The sequence below is a fragment of the Priceomyces carsonii genome, assembly GCF_900007245.1.
Source record: "Priceomyces carsonii strain CBS4050 genome assembly, scaffold: Debaryomyces_carsonii_scaffold_3, whole genome shotgun sequence".
Lineage (NCBI taxonomy): Eukaryota > Fungi > Ascomycota > Pichiomycetes > Serinales > Debaryomycetaceae > Priceomyces > Priceomyces carsonii.
Window position 1 is genome coordinate 1,775,708 of NW_026946676.1, and position 15,354 is coordinate 1,791,061.

At 37.3% G+C, this 15,354-nt stretch overlaps 5 protein-coding genes across 5 annotated transcripts; 2 read left to right on the forward strand and 3 right to left on the reverse strand.

Annotated features, from left to right (window-relative positions):
• Nucleotides 1-344: 344 nt before the first annotated feature.
• PRCAT00003478001 (sodium:solute symporter family protein) lies at nucleotides 345-2,450 on the forward strand (the record flags this gene model as incomplete). Its single annotated transcript, XM_062953411.1, has 1 exon — nucleotides 345-2,450. The coding sequence occupies one exon, from the start codon at nucleotides 345-347 to the stop codon at nucleotides 2,448-2,450; it is 2,106 nt and encodes a 701-aa protein (XP_062810216.1).
• A 254-nt stretch (nucleotides 2,451-2,704) lies between these two features.
• On the reverse strand, nucleotides 2,705-4,798 carry PRCAT00003479001 (uncharacterized protein; the record flags this gene model as incomplete). The annotated part of the gene is made up of 1 exon (XM_062953412.1): nucleotides 2,705-4,798. One exon carries the CDS (start codon nucleotides 4,796-4,798, stop codon nucleotides 2,705-2,707), a length of 2,094 nt encoding a protein of 697 aa, XP_062810217.1.
• Nucleotides 4,799-6,353: 1,555 nt separating this feature from the next.
• Nucleotides 6,354-8,003, forward strand: PRCAT00003480001 (MFS transporter; the record flags this gene model as incomplete). Its single annotated transcript, XM_062953413.1, has 1 exon — nucleotides 6,354-8,003. The coding sequence occupies one exon, from the start codon at nucleotides 6,354-6,356 to the stop codon at nucleotides 8,001-8,003; it is 1,650 nt and encodes a 549-aa protein (XP_062810218.1).
• Nucleotides 8,004-9,022: 1,019 nt separating this feature from the next.
• PRCAT00003481001 (SDR family oxidoreductase) lies at nucleotides 9,023-9,781 on the reverse strand (the record flags this gene model as incomplete). Its single annotated transcript, XM_062953414.1, has 1 exon — nucleotides 9,023-9,781. The coding sequence occupies one exon, from the start codon at nucleotides 9,779-9,781 to the stop codon at nucleotides 9,023-9,025; it is 759 nt and encodes a 252-aa protein (XP_062810219.1).
• An 860-nt stretch (nucleotides 9,782-10,641) lies between these two features.
• Nucleotides 10,642-11,889, reverse strand: PRCAT00003482001 (uncharacterized protein; the record flags this gene model as incomplete). The annotated part of the gene is made up of 1 exon (XM_062953415.1): nucleotides 10,642-11,889. One exon carries the CDS (start codon nucleotides 11,887-11,889, stop codon nucleotides 10,642-10,644), a length of 1,248 nt encoding a protein of 415 aa, XP_062810220.1.
• Between the last annotated feature and the right edge of the window lie 3,465 nt (nucleotides 11,890-15,354).

Below are 15,354 nucleotides of genomic sequence, written 5' to 3' on the forward strand. Positions count from 1 at the left end.
GTGCCCGCCGCTTTCACCGTGACGGCGGCCGCGATATTCAAAGCCCCAAGGTGCAACTTTTCAGATATGAGTGTTATATACGTTCAAAAGCGTATCTATGACCTATGAAGTCCAAGGGATCCTTGGGTAATGACGTAGCATGAATTAAGATTATGAATTATACCAGCGTATCTAATCAGCAAAATTAAGAAATTCAAAATATAGATAACGTCTTCTTCTCTATCTAGGCACCATTAAAGCAAATGACAGATTCCTATAAAAAGAGCGAATCATTAAGACAGCCAAAAAAGGAGTAAGTGATCTAGATCTGATATTAGAAAACCCGAACTTGATACTTTTATGAAATGGGATATAACGCTCCACTACCAAAAAGCGCTGGATATGCTGTTGTTGTTGGCTTAGGTTTTCTCTTCGCGTTAGGCATGGTTTCAATTACAGGCATCCTTCGAAGGTACAGAAAAGAAATTTTAACAAGCGAAGAATTCTCGACAGCAGGAAGATCAATTAAGGTCGGTTTAATTTCTGCTAGTATTGTTTCAAGTTGGACCTGGGCTGCAACGTTGCTAACTTCAACCACACAGACATATTCCAACGGCATTAGCGGAGGTTTCTTTTATGCTGCTGGTGCAACATGTCAAATTATATTGTTTGCATGCTTGGCCATCAAAGCAAAGGAGAAGGCACCCAATGCACATACATATCTTGAGATAATCAAAACTCGATATGGAAAAACGTGCCATATAGTTTATATTTTTTTCGGCCTAGCTACAAATATCCTCGTGACTGCCATGTTGTTATGTGGTACTTCAGCAACAATTCAGGATATGTGTGGGGACATTAGAATAGAAGCAGTCATCCTTTTATTGCCTTTACCAATTGTTGTTTACACAATTTTAGGTGGCTTGAAAGCAACATTCTTGACTGACTATGTCCATACCATAATTTTGATAGCCATAATAATGGTCTTCTCCTTCACCGCATTTGCAAAGTCAAGTTTGTCTGGAATTGGTTCCGCTGGAGCTCTTTGGGAAGTAATAACTGAATTGGGAAGGACAAACCACATTGAGGGCAATGCTGACGGATCATACTTGACCTTACACTCCAAAGGTGGAGGAATTTTTTTTGTAATCAACATAGTCGGAGGATTTGGAACTGTCTTTCTTGATAATGGGTACTTTAACAAAGCTTTTGCTTCATCACCGTCAGCAGCTTTACCAGGATATGTTTTGGGAGGGTTAGCTTGGTTTGCAATTCCAGTGTTAACAGCAACTACCATGGGATTATCAGCTTTGGCTCTAGAGAACACACCTGCTTGGCCGACTTATCCCGAGAAACTCACGCCCGAGCAGGTTTCGGCAGGGCTAGTACTCCCTAACGCTGCAACAGCACTCTTGGGAAAAGGTGGTGCTACGGCGGCGCTAATCATGGTATTTATGGCGTGTACATCAGCAATGTCAGCAGAGCTCATTGCAGTATCCACAGTATTTTCTTATGATATTTTCAGGACTTATATTAATCCCAGAGCTAGTGGTAGAAGGATCATGTTCGTGTCTCATTGCACAGTTTTGGCATTCGCTTACATTATGGCAGGTTTTGCAATTGGATTATACCATGCAGGTATATCTATGGGGTATTTATACGAGCTCATGGGAATTGTTATTGGAGGGGGTGTATTTCCATCTGCTTTAACTCTTCTCTCTAAACAACAAAATAATGCTGCTGCTATTGGTGCCCCTTTACTTTCTCTAGGCCTCGCAGTCATGTCATGGTTATTAGTTGCTAAATTCAAATTTGGATCCATCAATATGCAAACAACATTTGAGGACGATGCTATGTTGACCGGTAATGTTGTTGCACTATTATCACCCCTAGTATTCGTGCCCTTGTTAACTACTATTTTTAGACCACAAAATTTTGATTTTTCAAACTTGAAAAGAATCTCAAGGGTTGATGAGGAAGAAGAGATCTTGCAGGCTGTAGCATCTCAAGCTGACGTGGAAGAACTTGGAGACAAGCCCTATCGTATTAGATCTAAAGTGTCGCAAATTGCGGAAGAGATTATAGAAGAAAGCCTGACAGACAACAATGAGGAGCTGGCCCTATTAACACACTCTTTCAAAAAGTCAGCTATTATTTGCACCGTGCTAACCTTGAGTATTGTGATATTATGGCCCATGCCCTTGTATGGTTCCAAATATGTCTTCTCTAAGAAGTTTTTCACAGGATGGATTACCGTGTTATTCATATGGATCTTTTATACAGCTATAGTTGTTATCTTATATCCACTTTGGGAAAGTAGGAAATCGATTATAATTTCGATTAAGGGAATCTATTGGGATCTTAAAGGGCAATCATGGAAAGTCAGAGAATGGCAAAATCAAAATCCAGAAGAGTTGCATGTTGTCCAGTCTCAAATTGCAGCACAGCTCTCTAAAAATATCGCTGAGTAGAACCAAATTATAAGCATCATGAAGTATTAACAATTTCCTGATATTGTATAGTTTAGCCTTAGTCGATTAATTCCTTCTGGTTTAATTTTATTCTTTGCTTGACATTTACGTTAAGAGAATGATCGAAAAGTAGTAAGAACCACAGGAGCCATCATTTCAAATTCACCTTCTGAAACGGATACTAAAGTAACGCCCTCTTCATTGAATCGAGATTCAGAAGTTGACAACCTAGATGATTTTGTATATTACTCCAACTAATTATCATTTTCAAAGATTCCTTTCATACGGCTTAAAACCGTATCTAACATTTCGAGAGCATTTCCTGTCTGCTCAAACCCTTTTGATGTTATCTTGAGGATCCATCTGTAGTTAAATATTTGGTCCTTATAAAACTGTTCTTCTTCCACTGAGCGTGAGGTCACAAAAAGTAGAGTAGCAAAGGTACCAATGAGACAGAATTCTGCAGAACTAGTAGAATACCAGAAAGCTTGTAAATGTTCCGCTTTCAAGCTCTTAACAAAATCTATCGATGCAACAAGACGGGAGCGCGCAGCCGAGCGGCATACTTCAATGATCTCTTCTGACAATGTACTATCTTTATTATCTTCTTCATATATGGTGGTAATGATCTGTCGGTGCAAAGAAAGCTCTCCGGCGAAGTATGCCAAATGCAAGGACCCATTTGGGCAAAGCTTACGCAGTTGCACATCTGTAATTAGAAGCTCTTCACATAGTGACTGGTACCAGCAATTCAACCTAAGCTGCAAAGGCTTTGCAAGGTTCAAGATTTGTTCAGTGTCTTTGGCATATCTTACTGCTTTATATGAGTACATTCTTTCCAATATTTCTGATAAAATCACAGACAACTCTATCATTTTCTGAAAAACTAATTTTCCTATGTCAATATCAGATGAGCCTTCTTCTTTGTCTCCATCACCTCGTCTTTCTGGAAAATCCTCGTCATTCAAGGGTCTCGCTATCCAGTTCGACTCATTGATACGCGCCGGTCGACCAGATACTACAGCCAACCATTTATCAGCCATGTAGACTCCCCATGCCATCCTCTTACGAAGACCCTTTTCCCATGCTGGTAGGTCCCATTCATCACAATCGAGACCCAAACCAAGCTCGTCAGATATTGCCACTATCTGAGAGAGTATATTCCAGCTATGATATGATGCTCCCCCAGTTTCAGATGCTCCCATGTCTGAACGGTCATTTTTGTAATGAGTTTGAAAAGACGTACATTGTAGCAACAATAGACCGGCAGCAACAGCACTTAGCTTAGGGTTTTTAACAATATCGTTCACATATGAGTTCATTCCTATTTCCAAGATACGATGACAATCAGGCTTTGACTGCTTCTGTAGGTTGGGATCATAGTCCCACCATTGAATTGCTAAAAAATAAACTGCCGCCAATAAGGGAGTACTGAATTCTCGATGAGTCCTCGAGTATTTTTCCAAAAACACTTTCTTATGGAGAATTGGATATGATGGATGAATAATGCGAAAATATAAATTTATAAGGGCTAACCCATTAGGAAATACAGTTTTCTCAACGTAATCTATGTCTTCAAATCTCTTTGAATTCATTGATGGATTTTGGTGGTCTTTTATTAACAAAAAATAATCTCTAGGGGATGCTTTTCTTAGATCCAAAGCTTTTCCAAAATTAACTTGGTCAAAATGTTCATGATCGTCTGTGGCTTTCAAATTAGTTGAGGGTTCGCGGTATTCGATAATCAGCTTGAGTACAGTTTTATCAAATAAGAAGGAGCTGGAACCGGCGTAATAGCTCGATTTCAGATAATGCAAGGAAAGAGTTTTTAGTAACAATGAGTTCAGAACCTTTGAATAGTCATCAAGGGGAAGACCTTCTCTTAGAATTAAATTTGATGTTGGTGTAACGTTTAACTTTGATTCCTTGTATAAGCTCTCTGGGGATCGCGCAACTGAGACAGTATTATTAGAAGGTTCATCCAACAGTTTCTTTCTTGAATGGGAATTACTGCGACCTTTTGTTAGGTCAGTCGTCAGACGTGGTGGGTCGTTGAAGGTGCAAGCCATGTCTCTGGTGTTGCATCTGACACATATGCTTTTATTATTTTCGAATACACATTTCACTTTCCTTCTTCTGCAGTAGTCGCAAGGCCTATGAGGTCTTGATTTATCATTAAAACTTGATGGCAAGCCTTCTACACTTGCATTAGTATCCTGAAATAATAAGTTAAACATAAATGGGTCCTTAGAAGATGGATAGCTTGATTTTTTGAATTCCCTGGTGAAGGGAGAATCATTAAAATCGTATAGATTTGATTCTGCGGCTCCGTCACTTGAAAAATCCATAATCCCACCCACTTTATTCTTTTCTACTTATGGTACTCGCTAAGAGGTTGCCGTTAAATTAACCACTATTCCAAAAATCGCTTGCTCTCCCTAATTATCATTAAATAATAGTCGTGTTATGTCCGTAACGGCCAATCTTGTAAACAGGTCTGATTCAACTATATCTGAAGAATATTGAATATTGACTTGCCAAATTCTCAAATCGTTCTCTTCAGTTAAGTTTATCAGGAAAAAGTATCAATTCCTAATGATGACACATATCTTTTTTTAAAAGCTTGTGCCTCTGAATAGAAAATGAATGCTTGGAAGAGAATTTGCTTTTATCTGTAATTGAGTATTGCTGCAGATTGCAAAACTTACTTTTAACTTCAACTAAAAACCCTCAAAGAACTACTTGCATAGAGTCATATGCTTTCAGTCTGGTTTTATGTTGAAGGAATCTGGAAATAATTTGAGAAACTTTAATAAGGTCCACTCGAGTCTTCAAGTGAGCGGCAATCCAAAAGGTGGATCTTCAAAGTTCTTCGGGATCTGCCTGTGATGTGTAATATGCTCTTATTCATTCCGTATTTTGTGACTTGCATTTTCCTTGATCTATATATTCTGTATATTCTGTATATTCTGTCCAAGTGGGCAGCTTGTAGCCATGGAAACATAAATATGTGACATATCTGTATGTTCTGGTGTATTAATAGTGGTAACTACTAATCTTATTGTGCATCTTTCTTTAAATATTGCTTTAAAGAGGTTTCCTCCCAAGATGTAATCCCTAAGTAGTTCAAGATGCTCAAATTATAAACGTTTCCAAGTGATTCTCTTGTTAGGACAAGGCACTTGAAAAGAGACTATTCTATATTGGAGAAGTGTTTAGTTAGTTGTTGAGCTTACCAGCTGAAGCTCGTAATGGTAAGAGATCAATGCCTGCGACTTTTGTAAAAAAATATTCTTAGTTTCTGAGAGTGTTATAAAGTGATGTGCTTTGTATCCGGACTTTTACGTAATACAAAAGGCGCATAAAATAAATGCTTGCAATCGCATCATTAAGCCCACTTGAATGCTCTCGGTGAGCAAAAGCTAATTTCATAGCTGATAAAAATGAAACTTTAGAAGTACCTTTAGGTCACATTTCATTTTACATTACAGATGGTAATATTTTCGTTATCAATGCTGCATTTTAATACAGTTTTATCAAACGATGAGTAAGAAGCGAAAATTCAGCCCCAGCAGCTGAATTTTTAAATGATAATCCAAGGTCGCACAATGCCTACAAAACGGGAAAATGCATTCGATTTGTTTGAAATGACTAAAAAGCTCTCTGATAAATTTAAGCGTAAACTCACTTCCTACCAAGCTTTGGAAATTTCAGTTTATTATTTGAAGATTATACCAATTGTGACATTTTTTTTGTGCTCAATGTATCCTATCAGTATACTCCTATCAATGTATCCTATCACTTCAAGATTACTAATATATCGGACACCTATAAAAATATAACAAGAGTCAACTCCACTTTTTCCTCTGGAGTTATTAGTTTTTTGGCTGTGGTGAAATTACTATGAGATTTATTAGAGACAGTTTTTTTGGCCGATTGTTGTACCATATATCTGGTCATAAACTTTTTGGATATAAAGAAGAAAGAGGAGACTATGTAATACCCGAAAAATATTATTCTGGAGAGGTACTGCAAGAACACGAAGGACCTTTTACCGAGAATAGCACTATAACACTAGCAGGAGAAAATGAAAAAGTCAGTTATCAGAGTCGACTTATTATTGTCGACTATGATGGACCAAACGATCCGGATAATCCATATAATTGGCCGCTTTACAAGAAAATATTTTTCATAGGTGGGATTGGATTCTTAACGATATCTGTATATATGGGCTCGGCAATTTACACACCTGGTATCGATATCTTGATAGAAGACCTTGGCATTTCTAGAGTTAAAGCAACCTTACCATTATCTATGTTTGTAATAGGGTATGGAATTGGACCGATGGTATTCTCGCCGATGTCAGAAAATGCGATTTTTGGTCGAACCTCCATTTACGTCGTTACAGTATTCATTTTTTTTATTTTACAAATTCCCCAGAGTTTTGGTTCTGCAACTCATTCACTTACTTCTCTTTGTGTGCTTAGACTTTTGAGTGGAATCTTTGCTTCACCAGCATTAGGTACAGGTGGTGCCAGTGCTGGAGATGTAGTGACTGCAGCTTACATGCCCATGGGAATTATTGCGTGGAGCTTGGCTGCTGTGTGTGGGCCGACAATTGGTCCATTGGTTGGTGCGGCTATAATAAGTGGCACAAATGGTCTGTGGATTTGGACGCTAAGGTTTATGATGATTTTATCAGGCGCCTCATTTATCTTTTTCGGACTCACTCTACCAGAGACTCTGTCCAAGGCAATCTTACGTCGAAAAGCTCAAAGATTACGAGCAATTAGTGGTAATACCAATTTTAAAAGTGAAGGTGAACTTGAGAACGAAGATATGTCCATCAGTGAGGTGATGATTGACACTTTGTGGAGGCCTTTTGAGATATCACTTTTTGAACCTGTGATTCTACTGATTGATCTTTATATTGCCTTGATATACTCTATATTGTATCTATGGTTCGAGGCATTTCCCATCGTATTTATTGAGGTTTATCATTTCACTATCGTAGAGTTAGGAGTATCTTACGTTAGCGTGTCAGTTGGTATAGCTATGGGCTCATCGATCTACATTGGCTATATTTACTTTGCTTATACTAAAAAGCTTTTGACAGGCAAAAATGAGGATGTCAGCCCGGAAGTATTCCTACCACCAACGATTGTTGGGAGTGTAATAATGCCCATAGGTATCTTAATCTTTGGTTGGAGTGCTAGTGCTGGTCTTCATTGGATTGGTCCTATGATAGGAGCAGCTTTATTTGGTATGGGGGGCTTCGTAGTGATACAGGCACTTTTCAATTATATGGCCATGTCATTTCCGCAATACATAGCGTCTGTGTTTGGCGGAAATGCCTTGTTTAGATCGATTATGGCTGGATGCTTTCCTCTCTTTGGTGCTCCGCTTTACAACAACTTAAAGAATTACAAATATCCTGTAGGATGGGGTTCTACTGTTCTAGCTTGCATCTGCGTGGGCATGATTGCAATACCAGTAACATTTTATAAATTTGGGCCCAGTATTAGAGCGAAGTCAAGATATTCTGGGATTTAATAGAATCATACGCTATTATTGTCTGAAATTTCGGCGTAATTGTAATATATTTGGAGAGCTCGGAAGATTGAAATAATAATGCCGTAGCGCGCAATTCAATAGAAAAGATGCATTTCAACTATACCTATATGAAGTAGGCCTCTCTTAACTTCGCAACGCTTCTTTACCGCTAGCTAGCTCGTCAAAGTAGTTACGAATAAATTTAAAGGAGACAAGAACTTTGATTGGGAAAATTATTTGAGTTGATTTTCTGTCGTGCTCCACAAGATCAAGTTTATATTTTCGGCATATGAAAAGGCGAGACAAAAACATGAATCAGATTTGTATAGTGGTCACAAAATAAAAGCAGCTCTCTCTGACACACTCAGGTGACAGTTTAATTGAAGGATCAAAACACTTGGCAACATCTATTGCAAACTCCTGTAATCCAATGATATAATTCCTCGTCGATAACTTGCATAAGTTTTTGGTTCATAATCAGTGTTGCATAAATTAAGCAGAATTGATTAGGATAGTACTATGACTGCTGCATTGAGAGAAGGCCATTAAAATATGAGCCCCTGCTGATATAATATTAAACTAAAACAATATGGGGTCTTTAATATTCTTCAAACTTAAATCTCTTAGTCGATTACATGTTTTGTATACTTCATTTTCTTCTAAGGAAGACCCTCACAAACATTGAAGCAGGTAAACACACATTTGAAACAAAGGAAATAAACGATGAAAACTTCGATGTCATCTAGTCACAAATCTACAAGAAAAAAAAACTCGCCTCGAAAAAATCATGTAGACAACGATTAAACACTTTTACTCTATTTATTTCGCTAGGCTAAAAAAATTACCTGCAAAAATTTAAAATTTAAAATATTAATATAACTAAACTCAATCATGGTGAACCATGTCCTGTAGATACTTTAAATTCATATGAACAGTCATATAAGGTGCACTTTAAAAAAATGATAACATGAGATCACTTATTAAGAGCATCGCCCAAATTTAAAAGCAATCCTACCAACTTACCATGGAAGTTCCAGACCGTCGTAACTTAAAAATTTACCATTGTTTTCAGGCTTTGATGAAAGAAAAAGTTTTTCCAATGCTTCGGCGCTCTGATCTGGAGTAATAACGCTAGAGGGGTCAAAGAAATCAGCCATTTTTGGATCAAGAGCAATCAATTTTTCCGCAAAGTCTTTTCCCATATCCGTGCCGACTACGCCTGGGTGCACAAGTACTAAAGTAAATCCTTCAGACTTCAACTCGTTAGCCATTTCTTTAACTGTGTAGTTGAGGGCTGCTTTTGATTGTCCGTAAGCAGAACGAGGAATTGGAAGCTCCATAGTAATGGATGCCACTACACTTGAAATAAAGAAAACCTTTTTGGTACCACCCTTTTTGATCAAAGGATAAAACTCTTGTAACAACAGAATAGGGCCAAGAACGTTGGTGTTGTAGTGCTTGATCCAGCTGCCTCTTTCAGTCGAAAAGGAAGAGCCAGTAATATCACCAATTCCACTGTTTGAGATGAAAATATCAATCAGATTAGTGACTTTTGCAGCAGCAGCTGCTGCCTCACGAATACTCTCTTCGCTGTTTACATCCAACTTGATCACGTGAACGTTTTTATTCTTCTTCGCCAATTCTTGCAATTCAGTGGCTGATGCATGATTTCTTGCCGTGGTAAGGACCTTAATTTTAGTGTCCTGGCTGAATAACTTTACCAAAGCAAATCCGATTCCACGGTTGCCACCTGAAATAAAGACTGTTTGTTGAGACATCTCGTTTTGAATTTTGCTTTAATTGTACGTAAGCGAGCTTAATTTTACTATCTATTTAATACAAATAATCGTAACTACATGGTGCTTTTTATAATGTTCGATTAGAAATACGTTTTTTGCAATTATTAGAAATGGATGTTGCGATTTCTCAGCAGTCCTGTTTGTGATTGTTTGAACCCAGCCGCATCTTACAAATCGAATACAAACGTTAAGGATACATGCAGGTTTGATAAGTTACCAATGATAAGTTACCAGTGATAGGTTGCCAGTGATAGGTTACCAGTGATAGGTTACCAGTGATAGGTTACCAGTGATAGGTTACCAGTGATAAGCTACGAATGGTGTGAGATCATCGGCCAGCGCGTGAATAACTATTCCGAACATTAAACAATAAGAAAGTAGATAGAGCTTGCGAAACTAAAGGCACAACATTTGGAGGTATGTGAATTGTTTCATAGTTAACGAAGGAGAAGTAGAGACTATTAGACAGATAATAATCTACTTTCATATATCGTCACTTGCGCCACAACTTTTCTGGAGTACTGCTTTTTACACTAAGTAAATTAATTGTCTGTTATTAAATCATGCTCTGGAGCTGAAGGATTAAAGTTTATTAAATGAAATTGTATTTTCTATGAAAAACTACAGTAGTGTATTGATTGAAACAAGCTTCATATTAGTATACTCAAGTCTTTAAGGCTTTTGTTGAATGATGAGCTGACTGGTCCTACAAAAAATATGACCGAAGCAGCAACGTCTCAAATCTCTCATACCTAATATCTCTATCCATTTGAAATATTTCACTTTCTTGAAAGTCTTCAAAAATCAAATGTATCACCATCTAAGTCACATAGTTCTTATTATGGATAGATTGCTAACCCTTGAGCACTAGCTCCAGCCCATTCGCCAACTTTGAAAGATTGGACAATAGACTTGTGTTGGCTGTCTGACACTGAAAGGACACCAATCTCAGCATCTGACCCGCTCTTGCTACCGGGTGAAAGAGCATAAACATAATCCCCAGCAGCTGCGATATCTATATAACCAGTCGCATCATTACTATTTGTTGTATTGATAATCGAGAGGATAGATGCATCTGTCAAACTCATCTCTACTATGTGGTTGACCAATGGGTCAGTGACAAAAGCTGAATTAGAAGAGGAAGATATTGCCGCCCAGCACGTAGCCATTTGTTTTGGAATCTCTTGCTTAAAAAGGAGCCTAGAAGTCTCATTCATCTCATTGACTGAGATAATGGCAGCACCAAAGGAAGCATCAGCAACGAAATAATTGTCTGACTCAGGAATCTGGTGCAACCCAAATAATGCACCTGTTCCGTTCACAACACTTCTGATATCAGCAGCAGATACCCTAGCCTGACTAAACAAAGAAGAACCAAAGACAGAGTATACCGAAACAAACCCCGTTTTGTTTATAGCTGGATCTCCTTTTACAGTAGTTATGAGTAAAGATTCATCTGTCGAGAAATACGTTTGGGAAACAGTGTTCAAAGGACCGACAGGTGGAGTGGATTGATCAAGATCAAAAGGCCTAAGGAAGTCTAATTCACCGATACCAACGTAGGGTGAATACGGGGCGCAAGACACTCCAGCCTTTTTTCCGCTAGTTCCAACACAAACCAAGCGATTCAAAGCAGAAGCAGTCACAGTTACTGGGAACTCGCCGGGTACTTTTGAAGGACTTCCTAAAAGCTTTAAGTTGGTAGGCTCAAACTCATCAATGGAAAACATGGAGACCGTATCATCTCCAGCGTTGACAGCAAAGAGAGTTGTTCCTACTACCGTAACGGACCCTTGACTACTCAATCCATCAGGGCTAGCTGACATGTTCGTTGCACTGCTAATAGAACTCGCACCTGAACCACCAGTACTTGTAATGGTTCCTTCAACCAAAGTACCATTTTCAAGAATTTTAAGAGCGATAATACTATTTGTATCCTCGTTAGTTTGAAAGTAGAGTGCTCGACCAGCCTTTGATCCAACAATAGAAGTTAAATCTGAAATTGGATAGGTTGGCACACTCTGAACAGCTTGAAATAATCCAAAGCTTAACACCAACACTTTTGAAAGTAAACTGATTAATTGCATTTAATTTGTGACTTCTTTCAGGGATTGTTCAAGATATCAAGATTAATTTGAAATTGTAACTTGAAAGAAAAATTACTGAATGCATACAAAGACACAATAAGTTTGCTTCATTATATATCAATTTGCTTTATTTTCAATGCAAGGTTACGTAGCGTTCAAGGCTTGATTTCATGTCAACTAGTTTTATAGTCATAGTTTGAGTTATATTCTTTTCCAAATCAGGAGCAAAGATTAGTAATTGTCCAATTTTACAGCACAATGTTGTCACATAATTATTTGTAATACGAACCTCAAATCAAAAGTTTTCATATTCGCCAGTTTTGGCTCTTCCTTTCCTAAAGAGGACGGATGAAATCTCTTTATACACCAAAGAAATCTCATTACTTCCCTGTTATGGGAAGCGATCCAACTCACCGAACTTGCATACCACAACATTGTATACAGGCTTGTTATCTGAACTTCTTAGTATTGCTGGAAGAGACTATGATTTAAAAAAAACGGCGGTACTGAGAATCGAATTTAACAGTTAAGACGATTATTAGAAGCCAATGCCACGAATCCCTTCTTCCTGAAGGGACAGTTTCTGTCGAACAGCTGTCACGAAGGAATCTAGTATGAAGGAACCTGTTACCAATGAACTTCATATTACTGGACTTGCGTGGTCATTCGAAGCCACTGAAGAAGATAATAATTCCAGATTTGGAAGATATTAGTGCGTTGAAAAAGGTGAAAAAAAAAGTTCGATGAAGGATGTGCTGTATAGAATGTGCCATAGACCACAATAAATTACTAAATTTGATCTTTGGCGTCTTTATCTTTCACATTGACGTATGATTAAGGACCCTAGATGTTTTTAGCAAATTAAAAGGAAAAAAATTATGTAAGATTATGAGTTTGCATCATTGATGCGTGTGCCAATCGATAATTTACAATACTATTATTGAACGTAATCCGGTTTTTATTTCTTGTTTTCCGCGTTTATCAGAATTTTCTCAACACCCTTATCAATTCTAAAGTTGGCGCGGCTAAGAGCATTTAAAGTGATAGATTTAAGAGCAATATTCAAAGGGCACTAACATGTTTTAAGACCTACATAATAGCATAGTTTGAAATATAATTAAAAGAGAGCAATAAACACTTCAAAGTATCGCTGGATGTCATCATCCACGTGAGTAGAGTAAAATCTCCAAAAGGATAGTAGTATTGTGATGACAAGAGTGAAAGAAGAATATTATCAATTCTTTGGTTCAAAGAAGTCACATTGAAGTTAGTATAGTAGGTTCAATGTTCTGCATAAATAGATAGTCTTTGGTGTCCTTGCTGGCCGTGTATGCTTTTATAAATATAAATATCGACTCATTTTTGTTCATTTGCCATTCCATATTTAATTAAAAATATTCAGTATTTGTTGAGAAAAAGATCATGATCATATATACCGCGATTAGTAATGTCTTTTATGTTAGATTTACGACTTAACAATAAAAGAACGTGAGCTAACTCTTATGGTGAATACTTAATCGATAAAAATGAGTGATAATAAGAGTTTTTATATGATTCAGTGCAAAAAAAGGGAATCAGAGACTTTATGAGTGAATTAAATGAAGTTCACTTTAGGTCTTGAATAAATGAGTAGTTTAAAAGATATACTTTTTATCAGTTATTACCGTTTTCATATCTCTCAACTCTGTCGACTATTTGTTGTACCTTATTAAAAAATTGATGCAATGCCTCTTTTTTGACCTCAGAAAACTTCGACGATTCTTAAAAGGGGAAAAGGGAAAAAGTCATAATAAAATCTTTGAATTTGCTGCCTCCGCTGATTCTCTGAACGATTGTAAAGTTTAGAGGCAGCCCCAGGAACTTCTTTGTAGTTGAATTTTATTGGATTTAAAAGATACGATTGTAAGTAATGTGTTAATCATTCTATAGTAGCTTGGGAATCTTCAAAAGAGAGGAATGCGTTTTTATTTGAAAAAGTCCTTGAGCCGTACCGCCTACATTGTATGAATATAATGTCGTTGCGAACGCTAAAGTAGTTATGTTCCATCACGAACTTGGTAAGATGGAAATAAGTTTCTGCTTTGTTGCCTTGACCCATCTCTATGTAGAGGTTACGAATAGTTTCACATCCCTCATTTGTTGGGATATTCGTATAGAGACTTGTAACTTTGGGAAAAGTATGTCCCTGAAGATTTGTTTCTTAATTTGAATGACAGGTCTTATACCACTTCAGAGAACCTTTCTTCGATATCGTAACTCCTAATATTTTCTCAGATTTAATCATTATTAAAGTTCATAATTACCTTTGACGCGGATGCTGGAGTTAGGTATTCAAAAGGTGATGAAAATTATCCAAATCAAGGAAACTCAAACCAACTCCTCGAATAATTAAAGAAAAAAGTAAAGTTATACAGTCATTATCGCCTTAATAACAGAAATAAGACTACAGTACTGTTGATAATGCTAATATGAGAAACTAAAGGAATCTTCACAAAGTAATACTTATCACCAAATGTAAAGCCATATTATATATACCTCTTATTTTAGTGGATCCCTGTAAAGTAAGTAGTTGATTGCTTTGAACGTCCTTGGTATCAAAGGAGCTGTCTTAGCGCCGCAATTCTCAATGTTTTGTCTCAAAATTTTCATGCAAAGAAATCAACCTGAAAGGAAAACTTCCTGATGATCACTACTTTGATATTTTGACAATTACAGAGACAATGCAATACTGCAGTTTGCGACGCCTCTCATGGACTTATATGGAAAATTGCTTCGCCTTCTAGAGAACCACCAATTTTAAAACCATAGGAGCTCGTATTAGATAAGTGTTAATTAATCTTCAGTACAATGTTCTAAAAGTGCGCAGTTTGAAATACGTTTGAAAAAGAAACTACTATTGGTAGAAGATTGCAATGAGAATAATAAACACGACTAATTTATTTTATTTTTTGTCTTAGTGAAGGAAAAAAAGGACCATAATAAAGCGGTTCTTTCTACATAGTGTGGTCTCCGGAATCATAGCTTTTAAGCTTTTGTTGCAAAAGTTTCACCTTCCTCAAACAATTGGAGCCGAGAAATCAAAAAGCGAGAATCTTAAAATATTAAGCAAATCAAGGCTAACTGAATCATTTTGCCAATTGATAATCTACAATTACCTTCATGATAAGAAAGGTGAACTGAGGGGGGATCATTGGCAGCTACAATTCATGTATTAACAACACTAGCACTCGAGTGTGCGCCTGGATTTTAGGCTGATTATTCTGCTAGTGCTGTTTATATACAGGCTATTATCAAAAAAAGTGGTAATAGTGGTGTATGCAATACGCATAATATGTTTTAAACTTCGAGAACAAGGAGCATATAAGTTCAAGGGAGAGGTCCATTACTAAGGTTTATGGCTAAGCAATGTCAGATATAACAGAGTCAGAAAGGCGGCTGATTGGAAGAAGGATGCAGATGCATCCT